General features: G+C 44.5%; 1 protein-coding gene across 5 annotated transcripts in view; it reads left to right on the top strand.

Annotated features, from left to right (window-relative positions):
• The window catches only part of GRK5 (G protein-coupled receptor kinase 5), a 233,169-nt gene that overhangs the window by 179,245 nt on the left and 26,128 nt on the right, over positions 1–27,796 (top strand). For 2 of the 5 annotated variants that reach the window (XM_054035580.1, XM_054035581.1), the window contains exons 5-10: positions 7,086–7,186; positions 10,473–10,565; positions 14,204–14,267; positions 15,159–15,299; positions 17,021–17,211; positions 27,353–27,390. In XM_054035580.1, coding sequence (XP_053891555.1) covers positions 7,086–7,186; positions 10,473–10,565; positions 14,204–14,267; positions 15,159–15,299; positions 17,021–17,211; positions 27,353–27,390 — 628 coding nt within the window. Of the gene's footprint in view, positions 1–1,783; positions 1,811–7,085; positions 7,187–10,468; positions 10,566–14,203; positions 14,268–15,158; positions 15,300–17,020; positions 17,212–27,352; positions 27,391–27,796 lie in introns of those variants that run through there. The other 3 variants (XM_054035584.1, XM_054035585.1, XM_054035582.1) reach the window with 3 other exon arrangements.

Here is a 27,796-nt window from a genome sequence, read left to right as displayed (position 1 = left end):
GTTTTGCAAAGGAACTCAGTGTCATTATCTGCATTTTATAGATAGGAAAAGTGAGGCAAAGAAAGGTAAATTGACTTGCCCAGTTTCATCCAGTGATGAGTCTTAAATGGCTAAGTGAAGCACCCTGTAGTAGAATGTATGTCACTGTCATAAAAGGCAAGTTTACATTTTAGAGCACAATGATACAAGGTGACATTTAAAATAACAGATCATGGGGACTTCAGAATCATCTTGGAACCTTTCCTCGGAGTCTGAGCTTCCCTGCAGTATTTGCACAGTGACATATTTCAGTGCCTGTTGACCTTCATCATTACTTATGCTGTTTGTGTACTTTATGTACACAAACAAAGTAGTATATAATGCTTTTTATTTTGGTTAAAAGTCTGGTAAAAGCGGTTACCCTTTCGACTTTGATTAAACGGTCTAATAAACAGGTGTAGTTCGATGAGTTTCATTTTTATTGGATCAACTCAATAGCTTCATGCACTGCCAGCGTCTTAGGACATGATTCTGATCTGAATTACACCTGTTTCAGTGGAGTTACTCCTGATTTACATTGGTGCAAGTGAGATTAAAATCAGTCTTTTAGCATTTGAGAAAATGTAATAGTCATTAGGGAAAATGCATTACTATGCACTGGTAGGGTGACCAGGTGTCCAGTTTTCGACCAGAACACCTGATGAAAAAGGGACACTGGCGGCTCCGACCGGGCCATTAAAAGTCCAGTCGGTGGTGCTGCGGAGCCAAGGCAGGCTAGTCCCTACCTTTCCTGGCTCCACGCTGTGCCTCAGAAACATCCAGCAGGTCCGGCTCCTAGGTGGGGGGCCACGGGGCTCCATGCACTGCCTCCACCCCGAGCACCAGCTCTTCACTCCCATTGGCTGGGAACCACAACCAATGGGAGCTGCGGGAGCAGTGCCGGTGGGCAAGAGCAGTGCACAGAGCTGTCTGCTGCGCCTCTGCCTAGGAGCCGGACCTGCTGTCTGCTTTCGGGGTGTGGTCCACAGTGCCAGGACAGGCAGGAAGCCTGCCTTAGCCCCCCACACTGTGCTGTTGACCAGGAGCTGTCAGAGGTAAACCCCTTCCTCAATCCACAGCCCCCTCCCGCTCCCTGGACTCCTCATCCCCAGCCCCACCCCAGAGCCCGCACCCCCAGCTGGAGCCCTCACCCCCTCCCGTACCCAACCCCACCCCAGCCTGGAGTGCTCTCCTGAACCCTGAACCCCTCATTTCTGGCCCCACCCCAGAGCCCGCACCCCCAGTGAACAGGGGATGGCCTCAGGAAAGGGGCGGGGCTAGAGAATTTGCTTTTGTGTGATTAGAAAGTTGGCAAGCCTATGCACTGGTTATGTCTGTTCAGGGTTGGGGTTTTTGGAGGGTTTTTTTTTTTTAAATACAAGAAAAACATAAGAGCTTAGAGAGTTAACAGAAGAGCTTGAATCACAAGATTCAAGATGTATGGTATTAATCTATACAGTCTAGATTTGCTTTTGATAAATTAATTTCATGGCTGCTTAAGAACATTTCATGTATGCAGAAGGGGTGCATTGGAGAGTCGTATGAAAGTCAAATCTGCTTTTACAGTCTTTGCCCATGGGATACTGGCAGAGTGGCATGAAATAAGTGCCATTGAGCACTTTTCATAGAAATCACGCAAGCTGTTTGTGCTCCTCCTCATCCAAGGAAGAATCAACTGTCTTCTTTAGTCAGCCAAGGTGCTAGTCTTGTAAACTTTCAGTTGCTAGGACCCAAATTCTTGTTTCTTGCCTTCATAAGAGTTGCTACCTATCTGTTGTTCTCCAAAGCAAAAGTAAGATTGTGTGGGTTGTTGGTGGGTTTTGGGGGAGGGGAGGGGTGTTTTGTTTATTTTTAAATCCAGTCAATGTGAATATGTGTTGAATTGCAAGAGCTAAGAAAAATGACAGGATTGCTTAAGAATTCTGATGGACATGTTCGGTCTATCCTTTTGAGGTATGAAATCATAAGAAAAATCTAAGGAATTATGTCAGTCTATATTGTATATAGAAGACTCTTTGGGACTCTAAGGTGTACAGCAGGGTAGGTTACACTAATTGAGTTGGAATGGTCCCTTTGGCTTTAAGCCTCTGGTTTTGAATGGTTTCAAGGGCTGCACAATTACACAACTTGTTTTCATAGACATACAATTCCTTGGAAAATGAACTGCACATAAAAAAATAACTTATTTTGTTAAAGAAAATTAAATGGTCTAGTAAAACTGTTCGCACTACATACTGGGCTCTGGTCCATCCATATGTTTCCTTTTAAAAAGTGCAGAATGTTAGTGTTCTTAGATGCCTCTACTTCCATTAATATTGTTCGTTTGCTGTTGATTTGTTAAGAGGGGAGGAAAGAGAAGAGCGATTCAAAGGTCAGTTGTGAGTGGTTTTGAAAAATTAAGCACTGACCATGTCTCTCATGAACTTGGGCTGGGAAAGGGCGATTAACTGTACTTGTAAATAGTTCTCACATTCTTTTTTCTTCCCTTCCTTCTCCCTTCACTTTATCCCAAATTTAGTCTCCTCACGTATTAAAATGGTTCTTAAAATTGTGCTTATGATTTTTTTGGAAAGTGTAATATCCTAATATCATTACTGTTTATCATGTTTATTACAGTAGTGCCTAAGGGCCAAGCAACAATGGGGTCCTACTGTGCTAGGCGCTGTACAAACATGGTAGCAAACTAAGTGCTTGCAATCTAAATAGACAAGTCAGAGACAGGGTGGGAGGAAGAGTTATGACACACAAGCAGCAAGAACAATGTGATGGCAGCAAACATTGTTAGTTCCAATTCTTTTTTTCGGGGGGGGGGGAAGGGTTAGTTCAGAGGGAATGAGCTAAATGGAAAGAGAAATGAAGGGAGAAAAGATGTTAAAGGGAAGGGTGTAAGGAAGAGAGAACAGGGAAGGGGAAGGTACAAGAGGCAGGTGTGGAGTGAAGCTGAGGTGAAGAAATTGGGAGACAAAAGAAAAGGGAGGGTTGCAGCAAACAGCCAATTGGCACAGAGCAGAGAATGGCCAGTCAAAACTGCAGCAAGTTCTTTGAACATGCAAAGATCCCTGCCTTGGCTGCTTGTTCTGTGACTGCTCCTACTGGCTGGTTGATATCTGCAGTTTTTCTCCAAGGAAGGTGAGGGTGGAGAAGGGGCACCTGGGTCCTACTTTCACCAGAGTGTGTGTGAGGGGTCTCCCCTGCACACTTTTGCATCCGTATGCGGGGGAAAGGCGGGGAATGGTGGCCCCAGCAGGGCCCCATTTTGTCATGCACTTTAGTCTCAGACAAAATGTGATGTGTGTTTAGTGCCATAACATTAACTTGATCCAAGACAGAGGAGGAGAAATGGAGAGCATGGCTGTATGAATGGGGATGGAAATGGAGCCAAAGTGTTCTAATGAATGCTTAAAGCCAGGCACCTATATCTATATTTTGGCACTTAAATAAAGGCTTTGTTTTCTGGTGCTCAATGCCTGCAGGTCGCATAAAAATACTGAGTACCTGTAGATTCCACAAAAACCCATGGGAGATGCAGATGCTCAACACCTCTAAGAATCAGGCCATTTTTATTAGCTGTCTAATTATGGACAGGAATGTTTTAACATGTGTTAGATCATTACCTCTCCCTTCAGCTCTGCTAACCACATCCAACTAACACATTTTTAAACACTGCTGTCTTTGTCTACACTAGGTACTAAGTGGGGGTTAACCACATGTTAATTAAAACATGTAAGTTAACATGTTTTCTAACCCAACTCAATGAAAAGACTCCTGTTAACTTCAGTAGTCTTTGGATCAGGCCTGTACGAATATTCTTAAACGTCTTAGAATTTATATTATGTTTTGTTTCCAGTTTGTTCACTGTCATGCGTCAGGTCAGTCACACACACACACAAATTTTCAAAATTGGGTGCCTAAATTTAGAATTCTCAATCCATATTTAGGCACCTAAATAAGTGGCTTGATTTCTCATGGTGCTCTGCACCCCTCAGTTCCCATTGCCTCCAGTGAGCAACCATGATGAGAAAATTTGGCCTTAGCCTCCTTGTACCTCAGTTTCCTGATCTATTCAATGAGTACAGTAGTACTGCCTACCTCCCAGGGTGTCATGAGTCTTAGTTAGTTGGTTGTAGTGCACTTTGAGGTCTTTTGATGAAGTCCGATGTCATTATTTAGAAGTTCTTTTGTTAAGTTAAAATGTTCATATCACATCAATGGGCCGTGCTTGTAGCACTTAGTCCTATTCGGTGTCGCCTTGCAGGCCTCATCTCTTGTCCCTCATGTTGGCAGTGCTGGAAATGCTGTAGAGCAGGGGTCTCAAACATGCGGCCCGCGGGGTTCTTTCATGCGGCCCGCCAAGCTCCCCATGCCCCCCCCCCCCGCCCGCGCGTGCCCCCGCCCCTCTGCCTACCCTGTGGCGCCGTGAGCCCCGCACCGCTCCCTGAAGCGGCTGGAACTATGTCCCTGCAGCCCCAGGCCGGAGGGGGGCGGGGGAGAGTAGAGGGCTCCGTGCTCTCGTTTCCAGGCACTGCCCCCTGCAACTCCGGGAACAGGGAACGGTGGCCAATGGGAGCTTTGGGAGAGGAGCAAGAGCAGCACATGTACCTGGAGGAGCAAGAGCAGCACATGGTGCCGTTTCACCCCCTTCTCTCCCCCAGGACTCCGGCCGCTTCCTGGAGCGGAGCAGAGCGGAGAGGGACCAGGGGGCAGACAGGCAGGGAGCCTGCCCTGGCCACGGTGCTGCCACCCTGGAGCCGCTCTAGGTAAGCGGCACCGGGCTGGAGCCTGCACCCCAACCCCCTGTCCGGAGCCCCCTGCCACATCCCACATACTCCTGCTGCACTCCAACCCCCTGCCCTGAGCCCCCTGCCACACCCTGCACCCCAACCCCCTGCTGTACCCCTCACCCCTCCTGAGCCTCCTGCTACACCCTGCACCCTCCTGCGCTCCCTGTCCTGAGCCTCCTGCTGCACCCTGCACCCCGACCCCCTGCCTCACTCCTGCACCCCACACCCCAATTCCCTACCCTGAGCCCCCTGCTGCACCCTGCACCCTGACCCCCTCCCGCACCCCTCACTCCTCCTGCACCCCACACCCCAATTCCCTGCCCTGAGCCCCCTGCCGTACCCTGCACACCTCCTGCACCTCAACTCCCTGCCCTGAGCCCCCTGCCGTACCCTGCACACCTCCTGCACCTCAACTCCCTGCCCTGAGCCCCCATCACACCCCGCAACCCTCCTGCACCCCCTGGGGGCAAGGAGGGGGCAGAGTTGGGGTGAGGACTTCAGGGAAGGGGTTGGAATGGGGGCGGGAAGAGGCAGGGCAGGGGCGGGGCCTCATGGAAGGGGTAGAGTGGGGGCGGGGCCGGGGACAGCAAGGGGTGAGTGTCAGTGATGAGGCCCTCGGGCCAATGCACTAGTCCTCATGCGGCCCTCGTGGTCATTTGAGTTTGAGACCCCTGCTGTAGAGAGAGTCTGCTCCAGCTCAGGTGAAAATGCACCTCCTGTTGCTCTCCAGAGAAACCCTGTGGCTGAGTTAAGTGGTGATAATGACCTTTACAGGGCATTCCACCCAACCTTCTTGGGCTAGAGATATGGAGGGAAGGAGGAAATCTTCAACCGAGGACACAAACATCAAGCATGTTCTACTGATTTTATTAAAATGCTAAACTCTGAGCCTCGGTTGCCCAATACTGTAGGCTGCGGCCCTGTTTAAAAATACTCCAGCAGAGCACAGAATATGCTTCCTTGTTGTAATCAGGAGCGTATTCTCATTTCAGCAGAGAAAAAAAGAAAGATTTTATTCAACTTCCACCAAGCTGGGGATTTGCTCCTACTTACTCCTGTCCCCTTCTCCTTCGCCCCGTCATTTGCTCAATTATCACTGCAATTTATTACAATACTTGTCAGGATATCACAAACCAAGCGTGAGCAACCCGGACCATCTGGTCAGAAGTGAGTGATTAACTGCTGTGATCCTCCCACTCAGCACCATCTGGTGGTCATGCTCATGAATGAAAAGTTTTTCTTTACAAAGTGTTACGGCTCCTCCTGCACGTATATTGAGAGGGTTTGATTGATACATATGGCTGGGCTCTCAAAGGAGCCTGGGAAGGGAAGGTGCTCAAATCCCACTGATTTGAATAGGGAAGGAGCGGTCTTCGGGTAAATAAGCATAAGACCCAAATAAGAATGTGAATGAAATATAGCCATCGTAATAGCTATAGATCGATGGATAGATTTCATTCAAATGTTATAATTACACAGTTTTCTTAGGAATGCGAAAATGTATGAAATGTCTCTAAAAACAAGTCCCTTCTGTCAAGTGGTCTGAAATAGACCAATTTGGTGATCTTCCAGGCACATTGCAAAAGACATCTGTTTGACAGGGATTTCGCAGAGCGCTGAAGGTATGTTTCCTACAGCAATGAAGGGGTGGAAAGGAGTTTTTGTAGGTAGTTGGCTGAGAGAATTCCTGTCTGCAATGATTATTTTAATGCTGCTGAGATTTCATTGTACTACTAATTATGTTAGGGTGCCCAGAGCCACGTATAAATGTCTTTTTTTAATATTATGTAAATCTGAATAAATAAATAAAATACATTCTCTCTGCTCTTGATTTGTGCTGAGCTCCTGCTGGGAAAAAAAATGGATTCTTTTAGATAACACAAAGAAGCATCAATGACATGAAAACACTGGGAGAATTCTCTTTTGTTTTAAAGAATGAAGGACTAGTCCCTATGCAGTTCAGTATAGCAGATTTTTCATGGGATGTAAAATGTGGTCTGTGAACTGATAGAGTTGGTAGGCCAGCATCTTTTGCATATCATGGAGGTATAGAAGAGTGCATGAAAGGTTATCGCATTCGTGTGGGGGTACAGTGGAGCACAGAGAAAATTACTACAGTATCATACTTTTCTGCAGCACGACTCAGTTCTCAGTTGCTCTTACACAACCCTTGGAGCTGAATTAGAGTGGCCAAGAGTTTGGCTAATGAACGTGGCTTAATGTGCTAGCAGGGAATCGGCTGCGCTTTAGAACAAAGGTAACATTGCTCTTTTCATCTTTCCCTAGTCCCCAGTTTATGTTGCAGAAGTCAGTCAAGATCTTGTCCATCAGACTGAGGAAAAACTCGAAATCAGCCCCTGCAAAGAGCTGTTTTCTCACTGTGCAAAGTAAGTATAACTTGACTTCCAAAGATCCCACAGTTGGAGTGGTCAGACGTGTAAAAGACCGTGTCAGATACGGGGAGGGATTTTCATTTGAATCTGCAGCTTGCATTTTCTTAAATTTGCATTCATACTCTCAGACAAATAACTGACAAGTGATGAAATTGCTTCATCTGTATAAAATATAGTAAATATTTCCCTTCCACTATGCAGACCTCATACAGGAACTTAGTGTTTCAGGTATTTGACAGAATGTTCTAGCCAAGTGAACCAGCCCTAGACTTCATGCTGTGTGAAAAGCGGTACAATGATAATGAATCCAAAGAAAACATCTCTGTTTCAAAGTGAATAAAAATTAAGTGGTTATGCAGTCCATTTAGACAGAGGAATGTGCAAACGTTGCCTGCATGGCTTTTCCTGAAAACCTTCAACAAAAGGATGGGGATTGGAGTTGAAATGTATGTGCACGATTTAATCCTTTTGTCTGGGAAAAGGCTTATCAGTTTTGCAGAGGTGAAGCAATTGTGCTATTGTGTCCTAAAGTTCCCAGTATGCAATTTGCATTTGCAAACACTGATCCTAGTATGTTTAATGCCAGTAGATCAGAAACCAACAAAAATACGAAAAGAGGGGAAACATCTAAAACAGGCCCATGTGGTCTTTGGCTGAGCACATTTTGTTTTCCCTAGATGATGTAATGGGGATTTGTAAAATGTGCTCTGCTGTCATTCACTGATTTGGCTCCTGTTATTGACCTTTTCTGCTTTCAGCTATGCTTTGCATTGGGGAAAAGTGTGGATTACTTCTGGCCCTCCGTTATAACAAATTGGTTTACTTGCATTGGTCTCGTGCCCATTGGGATATTGATATCAACTTAGCCCAGTTGAGTGCACAAGTCCTGATGATGACAAAGGCAGAGCTGTGCTTGACGTAAAAAACCTGATGTTGGTTTCCGTTTCTGAAATCAATTTTAAACCTGACAGTTTACTGTCAAATGTATTTTGTTGATGCTGACGAGGGGACCAAAAAAGCAAATAACTGGTGAAAGGCAGCCATTCTTTGTTACAATGCATGAAGCTTTTAATTACTAGATGGCTAGCTGTGGACACCACTTAGTTGAGTTCTGTATTCAGAAGAGTTTGAGATGATTGGCTAATTTATCTGTTTCAGTTCATAAATGGTTATGAAACCTCATTCATAAAAATGCTGATCATTTCACATGAACTGGAATGGGCTCAAAGGGAAGTTTTAAAAACTTGCTGTTGGTGTTTACTAAATGTATTGCACCACGTTAATTTTGGAAGTGTGCATAGTCCAACCCAGACAGGGAAAGGACACACACAAATGTGATGTTTGCCTGCCTTTATGTGCTGTAGCAAGGATTTATTTCAAATACATCTCCAAGAATAAGACTGATCCGCAGGAGAAATATATGTGTTTGCATGTGTTTCCCTTGTTTTGTTTTTTAATAGCTACTGTGGCACGTACCACTGTTATCTTGTTGGGTCTAGGTGTGGTTTTGGGGGGCGGGGGATTCTTTCTGGTAGTAACCTGCTTATGTTGAGATTTTCTTCTGAGAAAAATATTTCCTGCCATTGAGACATATACCACATGACCTGTGTGTCCTATCAAAACTAACCAAGACAACTTGAATTGGAATTTTGAATGTAAAATACTGACAATTAACTGCTCATTCACAATCCACAGAACAAGAATTACTAGGAAATAATTTCAAACAACCAACAAATTCCAGAAAATTAAAAATGGCCTATGGGCAATTAACGAATGGAGAAAAGCTAAATTCAGGAGATAAATTATTAACAATGAATCATTTGCTCAGTTCTAGGACCATATCAGTTAGATAATGAAAAGACCTAGTCCCAAAGCACAATTGTTCCTCAATGGGAAATACCATAGAAATGTTTCCTTTCTCTCAGAACTGTGTTCTACTTAGAGAGGTGCTTGTGTGATGTCTTCATAGCTGGCAGGTTTATACCAGTACTTGTCTGGATGTCATGTTCTGTCTCTGAAATGCATTTCTAAATTAAAGTGTATTTGGCTAGAAAGCATGCAATACCTTCCATTGCACTGGTTGGTCAGAAGGTAAGACTAGTTCCAGCAGGCTAGCCAATCAAGAGACCATGAACTATCAGAGGAGCCCTGATTGACTAATCTTTAGACTGTATATGATTAGATGCCTCCTTTTCCCGTCAAGTAACCCTGGGCCACTGTGATGTGACTCTGAGGCCAGGGGAGAGCAACTCTCATTCCCTATGCTGTGTCTCTTGCACTCTGGGCTAAGCTCTAACCCCCCCCCCCCCCCCACCCCCCATGGCATGCCAGCAGAGGCATTAGCACACCAATCAGCAATGACCTGAAAGGACAGAACAACAACCAGCTATACAGCAGCAGACCCTGCACATCAATGCCTGGGGCCTGTCTCATCTTCTTTCTCTCAGCCCTGCCCCTCAGCCAGTCTGACAGGACTTCTCTCTGTCTCTGGCCACTTGCTGCCTATCACACAATAATTCTCTGGCACATTTCGCTGGCTTTCTACCAAAGCTTTGCATCAACAACATGACCACCCAAGGCCCCTTCCTGACACAGGCCCACATCCACAGGCCCATCCTTACTTTCTTCATTTGTTTCATTCCACTAGCAACATAGCTGTTGGGCAGGGTCCTTTGGCTTAATTCAGTAATGTTTTGCTTTCTTTGGACCAAAAGCATGAATTATGACTGACTCCTTTGCTTTAGCTAACAGCATCCCTGATGGTCATTCGATAACTGAGATGTCATATCAGAAAGTTTGAGTCCAGATCTGAACATTCCCCAAAGTTCAGGAAGACTGGCTCCAGAGGGGTTTGGTTTGGCCCCCTCCTCAACTTAACTGTCCTAGTGGCTAAAGGTCTAATCCAAACTCCATTAAAGTCAATGGGAGCCTTTCCATTGCCTTCAACAGACTTTGGATCAAGACCTACACGCCCCCTACATGTGACTTCACTGTTAGCTACCATTATTACTGGCTCATGGTGCCAGCCAGCTGAAGAGTTTCAGAACTAGTGCCACTGTTAACACACATGGTGCCACACTAGTACCACACATGGTGAGGTACAGTGTACATGACACATTGTTCCAATGTAGCTCCTACTGATTAAAATCACGATTAAATCAAGATGGAAATAAATAAAGCAAAGTTGCTTTAGAGCAAGACTGGAATTCCTTTTTTTTTTTTTTTTTTTTTTCAAGTTCAGGATTATAAAATGCTTATATATCTTTTTCATCTGAGACAGATCTGTCCTTGACTACCTAAGTGGAGAGCCATTTCAAGAATACCTAGACAGCATGTACTTTGATAGGTTTCTGCAGTGGAAGTGGTTGGAAAGGTAAGCACTGCTCTTTTTAAATATATATATATTCAGTTTCTATGCAAAACTATGCAGTCTGTTTGTCAAAAAAGCATGCGTTGCTCCCACTGATTTTTAAATCAAAGGCAAAATTTGGCCCCATTTTTGAGTTATGAACTATCTTAGAATATAAAATTACAAGGGATGAGAAGAGGGATGGGGAAAGTGACATAAATTATTGTAGTGAGAATTTACCTGACCATCCAGACATTTAGTAGACCTCCCCTCCCATCGGCTTTCCCTCTGGCCTCCTAGACTTCATATAACAGCTCTCAGATTTTGCTCTCCTCCATTCTCCCTCTTCCCCTTCACAAAGTCCCATTGTGCCATGCTCTCTGCTCCCCTGAGCTGTGCTTCAGGATTTCCATTCTTCTCAGAAAGGCTTCCCCAAGCTTCGTATTTGGTCATAAGTGCCCATTGTTAGAAGGGTCAAAAAGCAGATTGAGGCTTTGTCCTGCAGAACAAAACCAGATAAGAATCAAACTTACCTCGGTGGTGGATCCCATTTCACCCAGTAGCTGAGCCCCCCAACCATGAACGAGTCTACACCAACTATAGCCAAGATAGCAGTGGTCCTCCTTGTACATGCACAGACTCAGGAATAATCTCCTCCCCTTCCCTCTACTCTCTAGAATACCACTTTCCTCAAGATAGTGAGGATATGTCTACACTACAGTGATACTGCGGCACAGCTGCAGCACTGTAGCCATGCCTCTGTGGGCGCTGTAGTATAGACACTTCCTACATTGATGGAAGGGGTTTCTTCATTGATGAAGGTAAGCCACCTCTCCGAGAGGTGGTAGCTAGGTCTGTGGAACAATTCTTCTGCTGATCTTGCTGCATCTACAGTAGGTTGACCCAAGTATGTTGCTCAGGGTGTGTAATTTTTCACAGCCCTGAGTGCTGTAGCTAGGTTGATTTAATATTTAGGTGTAGACCAGAATATAGAGAAGTCGTAGGCCACAGATAACACCTTGGGAAGCTACATTGCAGAATGTGGGTGAGATTTTCAAAGCAGCTTGAGGAATTTGGACACCCAATTCCCATTAAAATTAATGGGAACTGGGTATCCAAATTTACTTATGTGGCTTCAAAAATCTCTGCCCTAACAGTTACTGTGCTCCCTGTCACTAAAAGTTATTCATTGCAGGCAAACAGATGTTTGCATCCTGTTATGTTTAAATGACCCACGTTAGCAGTTACATCCCACCTGCATGTGTCTATGATGTGAAGTTTTAGATGTGCATCGAGTCTCCAGTTTTCACGTTTGCAAACAGCATGATAAGCAATGCTAAACCAGATTCTGCTTGCTAGAAAAGTTAATAATAAAACAGAAAAACGACCTAGATATGGCTAGTGTGTTGTAGTGTTTAACTTCCAGTACACTGGGTACTGTTTAAAAAAAAAAAAAACACTGCAATTTGAACCGTCCTTTTGCGTAGCTAACCTTTGAATGCTGATGACCAAGACAGATCTATGATAACTTTTTGGAGGACCCGCTATTTCTGGTTTTATAAAACAAAGGAAAATACAGCATGTGTGTCCTAGAGCCAGAATTATTAGGTACACATTTCCAGGAACACTTCATTTTCAGGAATCTTTAGGGGCTTTGACCTGCCAAGACAAAGAAACATGTATTCTTTGTTGGCTGGTGCCACAGCGGATTGGTGCAGCTTGCTAATGGTGACTGTCACTCTGAGTTAAAGGAATTCCACGCTTTCCACAAAGTGAATTACAAGAGAAGATTTAGGGCCAGAGTCTCAGCTTGTGTAAATCAGCATAATTCAGATGAACAATCAACAGAGCTGTGCCAATGGCACCAGCTAAATATCTAGCTCTTAAAATTAAATACCATTTGGCTGATGGTCAGCCATTTCAGGTCAGTACATGCCATATTCCACATGAAAACCACAGCATCCAGTGATCACTGTCATGCTCTATTTTCTTTCTTCCACTTAAATTGAAAAAGATCAGATGTTTCCTATCAAGTTTGACCTTTTTCAGTTTACTGTCACATCTAGGATTTGGAATTTTGTCAAATGCATTAAAGATTTTTATCCCCCCCCCCCCCCCCAAAATAAACTTGACAAGACATCAGATGAGCCCACTCAGCTTAGGAAACTGAAGAGCACTTTTCAGCATTAAACAAAGACAACTTCACTAGCATGGAATGATTAACAGTTCGTTCTGACAGCCTGTTGGCTTCAACAGAACAGTTAAACGCTCAGTTTATTCCAGGGACACTGGCAAGTACGTAGTTATCACGGTTAATTGGTGTTTTTAACCCTACTAGTGTTTGCAATATTTTCTTAGAAGCTTGAAAATAACATTTTCCCCTTCCAGTTTGGTCCATTCCCATTTCATTTATATAAGGTTTCCTTTTCCCTCCCGCACTCTGGTTGTTTTTTTAAATAGAGCACAAATGAACCTGGCTCACCTTAATGTTTACTTCCTTTGTTATCCTCAGCCACATCCTTCGGGTTGGTCTCACAGCTATGCTATTTAACTTGTGCTCACTGGGCCGCCCTACAGCAGCAAAACAAAGCTACTATAGGGTTCATATGAATATTCATTAGCAGTCACTTTTAATATAGTTTTATTTCATGCCTTAGTGACAGAGTGGTGGTTTAAAAAACAAGATATTTGAAATCAAATATTCTCCAGCAAATTATAAAACTGTAGGGGAGGTAAATGTTAGAATTACGGTTGGAGGCCTGACTTTCATGGAAAAATTGTATAACATTTAATAGAGATGAAGGTCTATAGACGTTATTCTAAAATAACTATAGAAACAGGCCTGAATGGGAAACCAGTCTGCAGATTGTAAGCTCCTTGGGGCAGGGACTAATTTTTTGGCCTGTGTTTGCACAGCGCCTAGCACAGTGGGGTCCTGGTCTATGACCTAGGTGCTGTGGTGATACAAATAATAAATAACAACAGGCTTTCATGACGACTACTTGAGACTGATTTGGGCCAGTGGGAAAGTAAATTACAAATATGGCTGCTCAATTCCCTCTTCCTTGCCTATTCCATTCCTGCCTTCCCTCACCAAACCCCACTGCAATGGGACACAGAAGAAGTCCCTGAGAAGCTTGGCTGCATGACACAAATGGGACACAGGCTCCCTATCAGTCCAGTGAGTCTGAAGAATTTCCACCTGAGGTAAGGCACTCTGTGCCCATGGAGGAAGGGGCAAGACTTGACCCTTAATAGAGACCTGTGAATTATCAGATGATTCATAGAATGATTGTGTCTTTTCAAACTCTTCTGACTCTTTATATATATATATATATATTTTAAATCCCATATGATGGAAAGTCAGGTCCCCATTTAGTCCTAAGACTCTGTCAGAAATTGTGCTGCACACCAGTGACTCACTAATGTGTTGTATTTTATTACAGCTTAATATGTTGGAATTGAAAAGTTCAAACCATACATAGTATTGCAGTAATGTGATTACATAATTATATAGTCTATTAGATAATGTGATTACCTTGAAATAATGTGATTATACAATATTTAGCTCTTTTGCTCTTTCAAAAGTATGATCTGAAATAAATAAATCTTAGAGAGTGCATTAAATGTAGAGTTTCTTTTTATATTTCCTTTTCTTTCAGGCAACCAGTAACGAAAAACACATTTAGGCAGTACAGGGTACTAGGAAAAGGTGGTTTTGGGGAGGTGAGTAATTCTGAAAGCTTCTGTTAAGAATGTTTCTCACCTCACAGGCACTGCAGGTTAAAAGAAATCTTTTTCATAAGAAAGAGGATGGTTTTAATCACTTAATTGCTGGCAGTTTTCTGTTAACATTTCATAAGATTATAACCCTCAAGGGTCACCTACAGAAATGACTCTTTTGTTTTGTCTGTTAGTTACTTTTGAATCATGCTCACACCGTTATTATCTGTATCACAATAGCAACTAGAGGCCTCTGCTTAGATCAGGGCACAGTCTAAATGCACAGTATGAAACAGGGCCCTGCCCTGAAGAGTGTCTAATCTAAGGGTCCATCTACACAACAAAAAAAACCCTGTGTCAGTGAGTCTCAGAGCCCAGGTCAACTGACTCGGGTTCATACTGTGGTGCTAAAAATAGCCATGCAGATGTTCAGTTCTGGCTGGAGCCTGGGCTCTGAAACCCAGCAAGGGTCTCAGAGCCTGGGCTCCAAGCCTGAACGTTTACACTGCTCTTTTTAGCCTTGCAGTGTGAGTCCGAGTCAGTTGACCCAGGCTCTGAAGCTTGCTGACAGGTTAATTTTTCTGCTGTGTAGACATACCCTAAGTAGATGAGACAGACAAAGGGTGGGTGTGGAAACAGGCATAGAAAGGTGAAGTGACTACACTAAATTTACACAGCAGGTCAGTTCCAGAACCAGGGCGAGAACCCATACCCAACTCTGGATGCCCTGTCCTGTGCCCTACGCAGTGGGCCACACTGCCTCTCACACCATTAGCAAGCCCTTAAAAAAGACTGCAGACAAATCAGACAGCGAGGTACTAAACTTTATAGATAAAGGGTATTTTCTTTAACCTGCCCAAGTAATCGTTTTTCCCTTCTCTTTTTAATTTTTAGGTCTGTGCTTGCCAAGTCCGAGCGACAGGGAAAATGTATGCCTGCAAAAGATTAGAGAAGAAGAGAATAAAAAAGAGGAAAGGCGAATCCATGGCATTAAATGAAAAGCAGATTTTAGAAAAAGTCAATAGTCAATTTGTAGTGAGTATTGAACTCCTCACTATAGGCCCAGTTACACTGTCAGGCCATGTGCATAATTCTTGTTGACTCCAGTACCTCCAATTGGCTTCATGGTACATGTAGTGGCAGCGGAAGCTGGCCCACTGTATAATGCTTACTCAGTTTACCTGAGTCCTTCTCTTTTCCAGTCAACTGACTCTAGTTTTAGCTTGCAGTGTGTGAGATGTGCCCCAAATGTGGTGGCTACTTCTATTTAGGGAATTTAAAATGTTTACTCTTTGCAGCCTCCAGTTGTATTGGGGTTGCGTCAGGCTGAGTTATTTTTATCCCCGGTGATTACCTGATTTCCCAATACCTGGGTGAGAGAGGGATTTGGATGAGACTGAGCTGGCTGAGGCTCAACCCAGGAAGACGGAGAGGATGGTGCATGGTTAGCAGGAAACATCTAGTCAATATGATGGGCCTGGTCTGTCCTGTAGGGTTGCCAACCCTCCCAGATTGGCCAGGAGTCTCCCGGAATCGGCCGCAATCTCCCAGTTGCTATTGAAAGCAAGCTGGGAGATTTTAATAGGCCGAAAGTCTGGTTATCAGCGCAGTGAGGCTTAGGTGAGCTCCCTACCTGCCCCAGCTCCACACGGCTCCTGGAAATGGCCAGCATGTCTGGCTCCTAGGCTCAGGGGCAGCCAGGAGGTCTCTGCGCGCTGCCCTCGCTCCAAATGCCGGCTCCGCAGCTCCCATTGGCTGGGAACCGCAACCAATGGGAGCTGCAGGGGCGGTGCCTGAAGGGAGGGGCAGCACTCAGAGCCACTTGGCTGCCCCTGAGCCTAGGAGCTGCAGGGACATGCTGCCACTTCCAGGAGCCGCCTGAGGTAAGCACCGCCAGAGCCCTCACCCCCTCCCATACCCCAACCCCGTGCTCCAGCCCTGAGCCCCCTCTCGCACCCAAACTCCCTCCCAGATCCCAAACCCTGAATGTCCTCCTGCACCCCAACCCCCTGCCCCAGGCTCAGCCCGGAGCCCCCTCCCACACGCCGAACCCCTTGGCTCCAGCCCAGAGCCCACACCCCCTCCCACACCTCAACCCCCTGCCCCAGCCGGGTGAAAGTGAGTGAGGCTAGGGGAGAGTCAGCAACAGAGGGAGTGGGGATGACGTGAGCAGGGGCGGGGCCTAGGATAAGTGGTGGGACAAGGGCGTGGCCTCGGGGAGGGGCAGGGGCAAGGATGTTTGAGTTTGTGCGATTCGACAGTCAGCAACCCTACCGTCCTGTGACTGAGGGTATGTCCACATAGATTTTGGAGCAAGCGGGAGCAAGCCTCCCAGCATGGGTTGACAGACTCAGGCCAGCAGGGCTCTTGCTAGTGCTCTGAAAAGAGCTGTAGAGACAGTGTTTTGAAGTTGTGACTAAGGCTCTGAACCGTAAGGAGGGGATTGGGCCTCAGAGCCGGAGCTCCAGCCAGAGCCGCAACTGCAAAGTACGGCCTACGCAGCTATTTTTAAAGCACCAGCTTGAACCCCAGAGGATTCAAAACATCAGTCCATAATATTCTAATTGCTGGGGGTTTTTTTGTGGTTTTGTAAAACAATCTTCATGTTGCAAGAAAGCTCATATCTTCTCCTCGCTTTGCTTTGCTTACAACGCACTGTTGTCAAAGGTTGTCACTTTTAATGTACAAAAGTTAGCAATGACTTCAACACACCTTATGACAGAACCGCGAGTGCTATTTTACAAATATCTTTCTAGGTTAACTTAGCCTATGCCTATGAAACAAAGGATGCACTGTGTTTAGTTCTGACCATAATGAATGGGGGTGACTTGAAGTTCCACATCTACAACATGGGAAACCCAGGCTTTGAGGAGGAGAGAGCTTTGTTTTATGCAGCAGAGATTCTTTGTGGCTTGGAAGACCTGCATAGAGAAAACACTGTATACAGGTAAGCTTTTCTCAGTGTCTTGGGATGTTCATCAGGTGAAGCTTGAATTGTAGGGCCTATTTCAGTGCAATACATCCTAGATGCTTAGGCGGTGTCTCGGATTTCTCAGAGCTTTGGAGGAATACAATAAGCCTCAGTAATAATGGAAGGAAGCAGCAGCTTTACTGAACACATTCTGTCTAGATGATATAAAACGTACTATATAGAACTGACTAAAGCTCACAAAATCCTGTCTCAACTTGCATGTATAAAACCCAGACAGATTCTTTAGGAGTTATTTCTCCTAAGCTACTACTTAGTGTTATACAGAGATCATCCTAGGACATGAAACTTCCGTTTTTACTAGTTAGATTGTGGTAGTGACTGTAATGTGCTATGTACTTCCCAAACAGAAAGGAAGACAGAAGGGTACAGATTAAAAAGGCAAAGGATGATGGGAAGGGATATAACATACAAGCAAAATGATCAGAGTGATTATGGACACGTAGTTTGTTAACTACATGGTTGAGTTTTGTTGTTATTTTTTAAGTTAACACACTGGGCGTAATTCTCCCAGCACAAATGCTGGTGTAACTCAGGAGTAACTCTACTAAAGTCAAAAGGAGTTGTGGATCGTGGGATCATCCCTCTTCCTTCCGTCACGGTAACCAAATAGGGTTTTTTTCTTAACAATCAGAGATGTTTAAACGTGGTGAGAGACAAGAATCTGTGTATTTCCCTCCCCTCACGCAGTCTTCAGAAATACCACAGGTGTACTGAGAATGTGCAACAACGTGAGATAATTACAGACCAAATTCCCCTCCCCATCCAACCTTCCCCTCTTTGGCCCCTACAGAATGACACATTAGGCATTCTCTGTGGGTTTCTCATTCACTTTCTTTCTCTTTCTTTCTTTCCCTCAAGAAGCAACATTGTTGTTGGAAATGGATAGGTGAGTCAACAGGGAGATCTATAAGCAGGGAAAAGAAAAGAATAATGACATTAGAAGGCGTGTGGTCCTCCAGTAGGTGAGGGATTTATTCCTCTTCCTTCCAGTGCCCTTTCATTCAGACACCTATTGTTTTATTGAATAAAAACAATAGGTGAATAAAACAATAGGTGTCTGAATGAAAGGGCACTGATTTGAGCTTCAGAGAAGTCATGCAAGTGAGGCACGCTATAGCCCATGTCATAACCTTGATCCATGTGTGCAGCTTCAAGCTGAATGGATGTCGAATGTGCAGCTAGCAGGCAAAAAAAGACCCCAAGCCTGAAAAACTCAGCATGCGGTTCTTGGTGGGGGTTAAACACTCCTTTATGGCACATTGGGTGTAGAGCAGGAGGACAGATAATGCGTCTGAGCTCTCCACCTCCATATTGGTTGAGCATCTCATTGCATCAGGACACCATGTATAAATGCTTTTGCAGGAGAGCTCAGGGATTTCTTGCTGAATCAGCAGGCTGGATGCAGAGACAATTTCCATGGATGCCAGGAAATTATTTTTTTTCCAATGGCGCTCTAATATAGTTTAAAATAATATATAATGTTTGTTTTCCTGAGCCTGGCTTATGAAATCATTATTGCTGGCATTCTATACTGCAGAGGTCCTGTGTATTGATAAGGTACCATCCAAGGGGCATTACTTCCTGAAAAATAATGTGTTTTGACATGAGACCACCATTTAAATCATTAATGTGGCCATACATATCATGCAGCTTCTGGTGCTATCTTTATTGTGAGGAATAGGCCATAAGGAAGGGAGCATTCATTGCAATTTTATACCAGCTGTGGCTCTGATCTTGTTAGCTGTCACAAGAAGGGTCAGGGAGTATTTTGGAAGAGGAAACCTCCAAGAGGAATGATGGTGATGGGTGACATTACATTCCTGCACGTGACACTTTTCCAGCACTATTTTAGAAGCTTCAGCAATGGCCCATCATTTCTAATTCTATTAAGTGCTTAGGGTCTTACGAAAGGCACTATAGGTCAATAAAATGTAGTAGCTAAAATGTCGCAGCTTTAGCCAAGTGAGTAATTCATAACAACACACTTTTTCATCACATTTCACTCCTTGCAAACATTGTGTAAATAGAGTAAGTAGTTCACAAAAATTCTAAAATGTACTTATGTTTAAATAGCTCTGAAACCAATACCTTGCACTCTTGGGGCAGTCACATTAGTAATGGTTTTGCTACCTGATTGGATGACTTGTATAACAAACCATCAGAGGAAAATGTGTCCAGTTTGGAATATTACAGTCAAATATACAACCCAGACTTCACTTCCTGTTGCTAGTCAAACATTTGAGCTTAAATTTCACTTTTCAACCATATTTGTACTAATAGAGCTCAGCTGTTCATGGAAAGCAAGCATGCTGTGGACCCAGCTAAATTATTATTTATATAACAGTGGTGCCTGGAGTTTCCCATCTATATCCAGGCCCCATGTTTTAGGCACCGTAGAAATATATAGTTAGGCCTTGTGCAACTTTAACTACCTCAGTACAACCTCCCTATTGTGGATGCAGTTATATCAGTATAAAGTGCTTATACATGTACAGCTTATTCCCTTATGGGAAGGGGAATAATCTTATATCAGTATGATACCTATGCCTGCCTAAGTGGAGAAAGTGACTAGGGGAGAGGCTGTTCTAGATTTGATTCTGACAAATAGGGAGGAACTGGTTGAGAGTTTGAAGGTGAAAGGGAACTTGGGTGAAAGTGATCACGAAATGATAGAGTTCATAATTCGAAGGAATGGTAGGAGGGAAAACAGCAGAATAAAGACAATGGACTTCAAGGGGGCAGACTATAGCAAACTCAGAGAATTGGTAGATAAGATCCCTTGGGGAGCTAAGGGAAAAGAGAGTTCAGGAGAGCTGGCAGTTTTTTGAAGACACATTATTAAATATAAAGCAACAGAGAGACCTGTGGCACCTTTGAGACTAACAGATGTATTGGAGCATAAGCTTTCGTGAGTGAATGCCCACTTCGTTGGATGCATGTAATGGAAATTTTTTCCCATTACATGCATCCGACGAAGTGGGCATTCACCCACAAAAGCTTATGCTCCAATACATCTGTTAGTCTTAAAGGTGCCACAGGACTCTCTGTTGCTTTTTACAGATCCAGACTAACACGGCTACCCCTCTGATTATTAAGTATACAAGAGCAAACTATCCCAATGCATGGGAAAAATAAGAAGTATGTTGAGAGACCACCCTGACTTAGCTAGTATTTCTTCAATGACCTGAAACTCAAAAAAGAGTCATACAAAAAGTGGTAAATAAAATTATGAAGGATGAATATATTAAAAAAAAAAAAAACCAACACAAGCATATAAGGACAAAATCAGAAAATCCAAGGTACAAAATGAGATTAAACTAGCTAGGGACATAAAGGGTAACAAGAAAACATTTTACAAGTATATTAGAAGCAAGAGAAAGACTAATGACGGATAGGCCTATTAGTCAATGGGGAGGGGGAAACAATAACAGAAAATGCAGCAATGGCCAAAGTGTTACATGTAATTTTTATTTCAGTTTTCACCAAAATGGTTAGCCGTTGTCAAATGACTAACAATGGACATCAGTGTAAATGTGGTAGGATTTGAGGCTAAAATAGAGAAAGAACTAGTTAAGAATGACTTAGACAAGTTAGATATATTCAAGTTGGTAGGGCCTGACAAAATACATCCTAGAATACTTAAGGAACTGGCTGAAGAGATCTCTGAGCCATTAGCGATTATCTTTGAGAACTCCTGGTGGAGGGCATGACAGGTTCCCCCAGGGTGAAACCTGGAACTGAGGTACCACTGAGCCCTATTGACCCACCAGCCTGGGCTCCTTCTCATACTGTGCTGCTGTGACAAGCTTGTACTTTCACCAGCATTTACACAGGTTGGAACACGCCCAGTTGCACTTACATGCAGGCTCTCTAACCACCCGCCTAGGACCCCAGAGCAGTACCATCCTGCCTTAGTCAAATCTGGCCAGTATATGGGTTTAACACCCGGTCCGCCTCTCCCTCAATGTGAAGAGGACCATGCACATTTGTGGTAACCAAGCTGAGATTTTCCCCGGACACCTTAGTCAAACACACACTGGTTTGGACTAAAACATAAAATAAGTTTATTAACTACAAAAAGATAGATGATAAGTGATTATAAGTGATAGCAAATAGATCAAAGCAGATTAACTAGCAAATAAAACGTGCAAACTAAGCTCAATATACTACATAGATCAGATATGAATAGCAAATCCTCACCCTAAGTAATGATACAAGCAGGCTGCAGATTCTTAAGGGGAAAGCTGCACTGGCTTACAGCTTGGCACCCCCAGGTGTTTCATTCACAGGCTAAAAATCCCTTTAGCCTGGGTCCAGCACTTCCCCCAATTCAGCCTTTGTTCCTCAGGTGTTTCCAGGAGTCTCTTTGGGTGGGGAGTCAGTGAAGAAGCATGATGATGTCTCTCCCCTGCCTTAAATGGATTTTGTATATGGCAGGAATCCTTTGTTTCAAAGCTTGGTTCCCACACCAGTCAGTGGAAAAACACTGATATCCCAAGATGGAGTCCAGCACCAGGTAACCTGGTCACATGTCCCTGTAGTGTCACAGCAGCCATAACTCGGAGGCTGTCTGTAGGGTCTTCAGGAAGGCTCCTAGGTGAGAGATAAGCTTATTCTAAGGCCTGTTGTTGTCTCCTAATGGCTCATTAACCTGAATGGGCCCTTCGCAGCCAGCCATCTATACTGAGAACCTTTTGCCTAGTGGGCGTTCTCCAGGTGTAAACACATTTGTAATATAGATATATAGTCAATATCCCCAACTTCAGATACAAATATAATACATACATACAAACAGGATAATCATATTCAGTAAATCATAACCTTTCCAGTGACACCTCACATGACTTATCTTGCATAAAATACATCATAATTATGCCATAATCATATCATAATAATATCTCTATGAAGAATAGGGGGTGCAGTGTCACAGTGGGGAGAGATCCCAGTGGACTGGGAAAGGGCAAATATAGCACCTATCTATAAAAAGGGGAATAAGAACAATCCAGAGAGTTATAGACCAGTCATCTTAACTTCTGTACTCAGAAAGATTATGGAGCAAATAATTAAACAATTAATTTGTAGGGACCTAGAAGATAATAAGGTGATAAATAATAGTCAACATGGATTTGTCAAGAGCTAATCATGTCAAACCAACCTAATACCATTCTTTGACTAGGTAACAAGCCTCCTGGATGGGGGAGAAGCAGCCAATGTGATATATCTCAACTGTAATAAGGCTTTTAATACTGTCTCACGTGACCTTTTCATAAATAAACCAGGGAAACATAGTCTAGGCAAACCTATTATAAGTTGGGTGCACAACTGGTTGGAAAACCATATTCAGAGAGTAGTTATCAATGGTTCATAGTCAAGCTGAAAAGGCATATTGAGTGGAGTCTGTAGGGATCTGTCCTGAGTCCATTTCTATTCAATATCTCCATAAATGATTTGGATAATGGCATAGAGAGTACACTTATAAACTTTGCAGATGATACCAGGCTTGGAGGAGTTGCAAGTGCTTTGGAGAACAGCATTAGAATTCAAAATGATCTTGACAAAATGGAGAAATGATCTGAAATAAATAGGATAAAATTCAATAAAGAGAAGTGCATAGCACTACACTTAGGAAGGAATAATCAATTGCACAAATACAAAATGGGAAGTGACTGCCTACGGAGGAGTACTACAGAAAAGGATCCTGGGTTTATAATGGATCACAAACTAAATATGAGTCAACAATGTAATACTGTTGCAAAAAAAGCAAACGTCATTCTGGGATGTATTAGTAGGGGTGTTGTAAGCAAGACACAAGAAGTAATTTTTCCACTTTACTGAGCCCTGATAAGGCCTCAACTGGAATACTGTGTCTGGTTCTGGGCACCACACTTAGAGAAAGATGTGGACAAACTGGAGACAGTCTAGAGGAGAGCAACAAAAATTATTAAAGGTCTAGAACAGGGGTGGCCAACCTGTGGCTCGAGAGCCACATGCGGCTCTTCAGAAGTTAATATGTGGCTCCTTGTATAGGCACCGACTCCGGGGCTGGAGCTACAGGCGCCAACTTTCCAATGTGCCTTGGGGTGCTCACTGCTCAACCCTGGCTGTGCCACAGGCCCTGCCCCCACTCCACCCCTTCCCGCCCCCTCCTCTGAGCCTGCCATGCCCTCACTCCTCCCCATCCGAGCCTCCTGCACACCACGAAACAGCTGATCAGGAGGGACGGGGAGGCGCTGATTGGTGGGGCTGCCGGTGGGTGGGAGGTGGGGGGGGAGCTGATGGAGAGGCAGGGGCTGCTGACGTACATCTGTGGCTCTTTGGCAATGTACATTGGTAAATTCTGGCTCCTTCTCAGGCTCAGGTTGACCACCCCTGGCTTAGAAAACATGACCTAAATGAAATATTGAAAAACTTGGGTTTATTTAGTCTGGAGAAGAGAAGGCTGAGGGGGGACATAACCGTCTTCAAGTATGTAAAAGGTTGTTATAAGTTGTCCTCCTTAACCACTGAGGCTAGGACAAGGAGCAATGGGCTTAAATTGCAGCAAGGGAGATTTAGGTTAGACATTAGGAAAAACTTCCTAATTGTCAGGATAGTTGAGCTCCAGGACAAATAACCTATGGAGCTTGCGGAATCTCCATCATTGGAGGTTTTTAAGAACAGGTTAGACAAACGCCTGTCAGGGATGGTCTAGATCAGGGGTGGGCAAGCTACAGCCTGCGGGCCACATCCGGCCCATGGGACAGTCCTGCCCGGCCCTTGAGCTCCCTCCCCAGGAGGCTGTCTCCCCTCCCCTGCAGCCTCAGCTCGCTGTGCCGCCAGCGCTCTAGGTGGTGGCACTGCGATCTCCTGCCGGGCAGCGTGGTGGCATGGCTGGCTCCAGCGGGGCGGCACGGCACGGCTGCCAGTCCTGCTGCTTTGAGGTAAAGGGGCAGGGAGAGGGGAGTTGGGTAAGGGGCAGGAGGTCCCGGAGGCAGTCAGGGGACAGGGAGCAGGGGGCAGTTGGATGGGGCAGAGGTCGTGTTGGGGGAGCAGTCAGGGGACAAGGAACGGAGGGGGAGTTGGATAGGGTGGGAGTCCCAGAGGGCCTGTCAGGGGGCGGGGGTGTGGATAGGGGTCGGGACAGTCAGGGGACAGGGAGCAGGGGGGGTTGGATGGGGGTGGGGTCCCGGGAGGGGGCAGTCAGGGGACAAGTAGCAGGGGGGTTGGATGGTTGGGGGGGCTCTGAGGGGAGCAGTCAGGGTGTGGGGGCCAGGCTGTTTGGGGAGGCACAGCCTTCCCTACCCAGTCCTCCATACAGTTTTGGAGCCCCCATGTGGCCCTCAGGCCAAAAAGTTTGCCCACCCCTGGTCTAGATAATACATAGTCCTGCCATGAATGCAGGGGACTGGACTAGATGACCTATCGAGGTCCCTTCCAGTTCTGCATTTCTATGATTCTATAACTGCATTCATAGTAGGGCTTTTATTAGTATTACTATTTCAGTAAAAAAATGACACCACTCTAAAAATTCATAGTTATACCATTAAAATATTCATGTGTAGACCATGCATAAGAGACGGTCTCCGCCCTGGAGGTGCTTACAATCTAAAAGACAAATAAAGGCTGGGAGAACCGAAGTATTTTTACCTCTATTTTACATATAGGGCACTGGGGCACCGAAAGATGACATGCCTTGTCATACATGGAACTAGTGACAGAGCTGGGACTTGAATCACTGTCTCCTGAGTCACAGCCCAGACTGGAAATCACAAGACCATCTTCGCTCCTATTCAAGCGAATTCAGAAATTAATTTTGATTTGAACATGCAGGAATTATTTTTTCTTACTTCACTTGGCTGTTGCTGCAGCATGAAATGTGACTGATTGCTGACAGCATTGAAAATGAAAGTAAAGGATGGAATCTAGGCTCCTCAAGGAAATGGCTCCTAAGAGCTTAAAATTAGATTGAAAAAAGTATGTGGGGAATGACCTTTATTACATGGCTCCAACACCGAGACTCTTTGGTTAACATTTAGAGAGAAGCACACAGTAGTGTGTAAAATAAAGTCATACATTCTCCACAGCATTCTTCTCCCCTTCACATATTTGAGTACTGTTTGTTTGAAAAGTAGGCTTGGTACCACTGGGCACTCAGCGAAGTTTATCTTGTGAGGTCAAGAGGGTTTTAAACTAGCAAAAGGAGGAGAAGAATGTTTGTGGCACTGTGTGTTTCTGCTTAAAATAATAAATGAGAGCAAGATAGGTTTTGAAAATGTGCCCTTGGCACTGTCAGATTATAAAATACCCCTATCCAATGATAGCAAAACTCCAACTATTCCAATAGCACAGTTTGAAATAGTACCTGCATGTACTCTGTATGGTGGGTGGGCCTCCTGCAATGCAGATTTCTCTCCTTCTAACACCCACTGCCCACACAAACAATGTGCGTGCACACACACACTTCGAAAAGAAATCTTTCTTACTAGGGAATCTAATACATTCATAAATCCAGGTGGCCTTTAAAAAACGGTAATCCAAATTCTACCTGAATTTACACCCTGTTCAACCCCATTACTTTAACAGAGTTACAGGGGGAAGAACTTGGTCTATTGCGAGCAATATGGTGCCTCTTCCCAAACCTGTATTCCCTAGATAGTCCCAGTCTCCCTCACCTTTAGGATCCTCCTTCAATCTCAGTCATCCTGCCCCCATCCCAGGCTTCTTGCCCAACCAGTCCCAGTCACATCCCCATTGCTCCCAAACCCAGCCTCTGCACATACGCCCAGACTCTTTGTCCCAATTTACTTCCTTCCTCTCCATTCAAGTCCATCCTATGTGCCCTCTGCATTTGACTCAGGCCTTTCCTTCTTCTTTATGCCTGGGCGTCAGCAGGGAGAGCATTGGAAACACAGGAGACAGTCTCCCTACTCTCATTTCTAGCACCTGGCATGACAGCAGCCCACAACTGGAAAAATTCCGCTCAGCCCCTGAAGCCCTGGAATGAGTCTGGTCAGCATACAGGAGCTGTGAGGGATGGAGCATACTCAGTGCAGATGGAATCCTCTAAGAGAGGGGCTCTCAAACTTTTTCTTTCTGAGACCCCTCAACATGCTATAAAAACTCCAGCTGTGCCACAACAACTGGTTTTTCTGCATATAAAAGCCAGAGCTGTCATTAGGGGGTAGCAATTGCCTGGGATCCCACACCACAGAGGGTTTTGCTCTGGCTTCGGCTTCAGTCCTGGGTGGTGAGGCTTGGGGCTGCAGTCCCACACGGTGGAACTTCGGCTTTCTGCCCTGGGCCCTAGCGAGTCTAGTGCCAGCCATGCTTGGCGGACTCCCTGAAACCTGCTTGCGGCCCCCCAGGAGGCCCCGGACTCCTGATTGAGAACCACTGCTCTGAGAATTAAGATGACAAATTCTAACAAGTCTTTACTGCGTTTGTGTGAACCAAGATTTTTCAAAGGCTTATATCTTTGGGTATTTTATAACAGGAAAACCAAAAGACACATCCCTGACATCAGGGCAGCCTCTTTGTCAACTTTCAAGCCCTTGCTCCCAACCATGGAGGTACTAGAGCTTCTCAATGACATGGTTGTAAGAAAAATTTTACCATGGGCAAAACAACATATTTTTCCCTAACTTTGTTCTGAACCATTTTTGCTGAAACTTTCTTAAAAAAAAAAAAAAAATCAGACTGAGGCAGACCCCAGAAAGTTTCAGCCTGAATGGTTATAATTGGCCAAATTTATAAGCAACTGAAAATGGGATTTTATAATGGGAATTGTCAGGCAACCTTAACTACAGGCGGGGTAGCTACCAGCTCCGCCTATAACGTGTGCCAGGCCAACTATCAGAAGGCAGGGTGAATCCATTAGAAAGCAAATTATGAAGTGAAGTCTTTGCTTGGGGAAACAATTTAACTGCAGTTAAGAAAAAGACCTATCTGGAGTCAGTCTTGCTGTGCAATAAGTAGTAGAGTTTTATATTGGTTTTACAAGTTCTTTACTGTTTCAGTTGACTCCCAACTGGTTTATCGCCAGTAGGATATATATTCATACCCTGCACTGGGCTTGTGAACCGCTTTCACACAAATAACAGCAATCTTTCATTTTCAGAGATTTGAAGCCAGAAAATATCCTGTTAGATGATTATGGTAAGTCTCAGAGGTTTAGAGATATTTTTTTTCACAGTAAAGTAGCTTAAGTTAGTTTTAGGACACATTGTAATAAAGCAAATAATGCTCTGAAGTGAATAAGAGGCTCATCATATACTAGTGCTTGTGTCTTGGGATGCATAAAGTGATAGAACTTTACACAAGGACTGCTACACAGCTGAGCAAACTAGGCTGCATAGCAGAGTATGTTCCTTTGGACAGTGGCTTACCCAGCAATAGGTCTGCCTTTTCCACTGTCTTCCCTACATTACTTCCACAATAGGAAGGAAGTTGTGAAATCTATGCCCCCAACTCCCTTTTCAGAGGTACTTTACCCTCTGTTTGTCAGCTGTCATTTTATTCAAACCAGTGAGCCCATTGCTAGCTACAATCTGCCATGATCAAA

The sequence above is a fragment of the Malaclemys terrapin genome, chromosome 7 (assembly GCF_027887155.1).
Source record: "Malaclemys terrapin pileata isolate rMalTer1 chromosome 7, rMalTer1.hap1, whole genome shotgun sequence".
Lineage (NCBI taxonomy): Eukaryota > Metazoa > Chordata > Testudines > Emydidae > Malaclemys > Malaclemys terrapin.
Note: the sequence above shows the minus strand (reverse complement) of the source record. Positions and strands in the feature narration are given on the sequence as shown.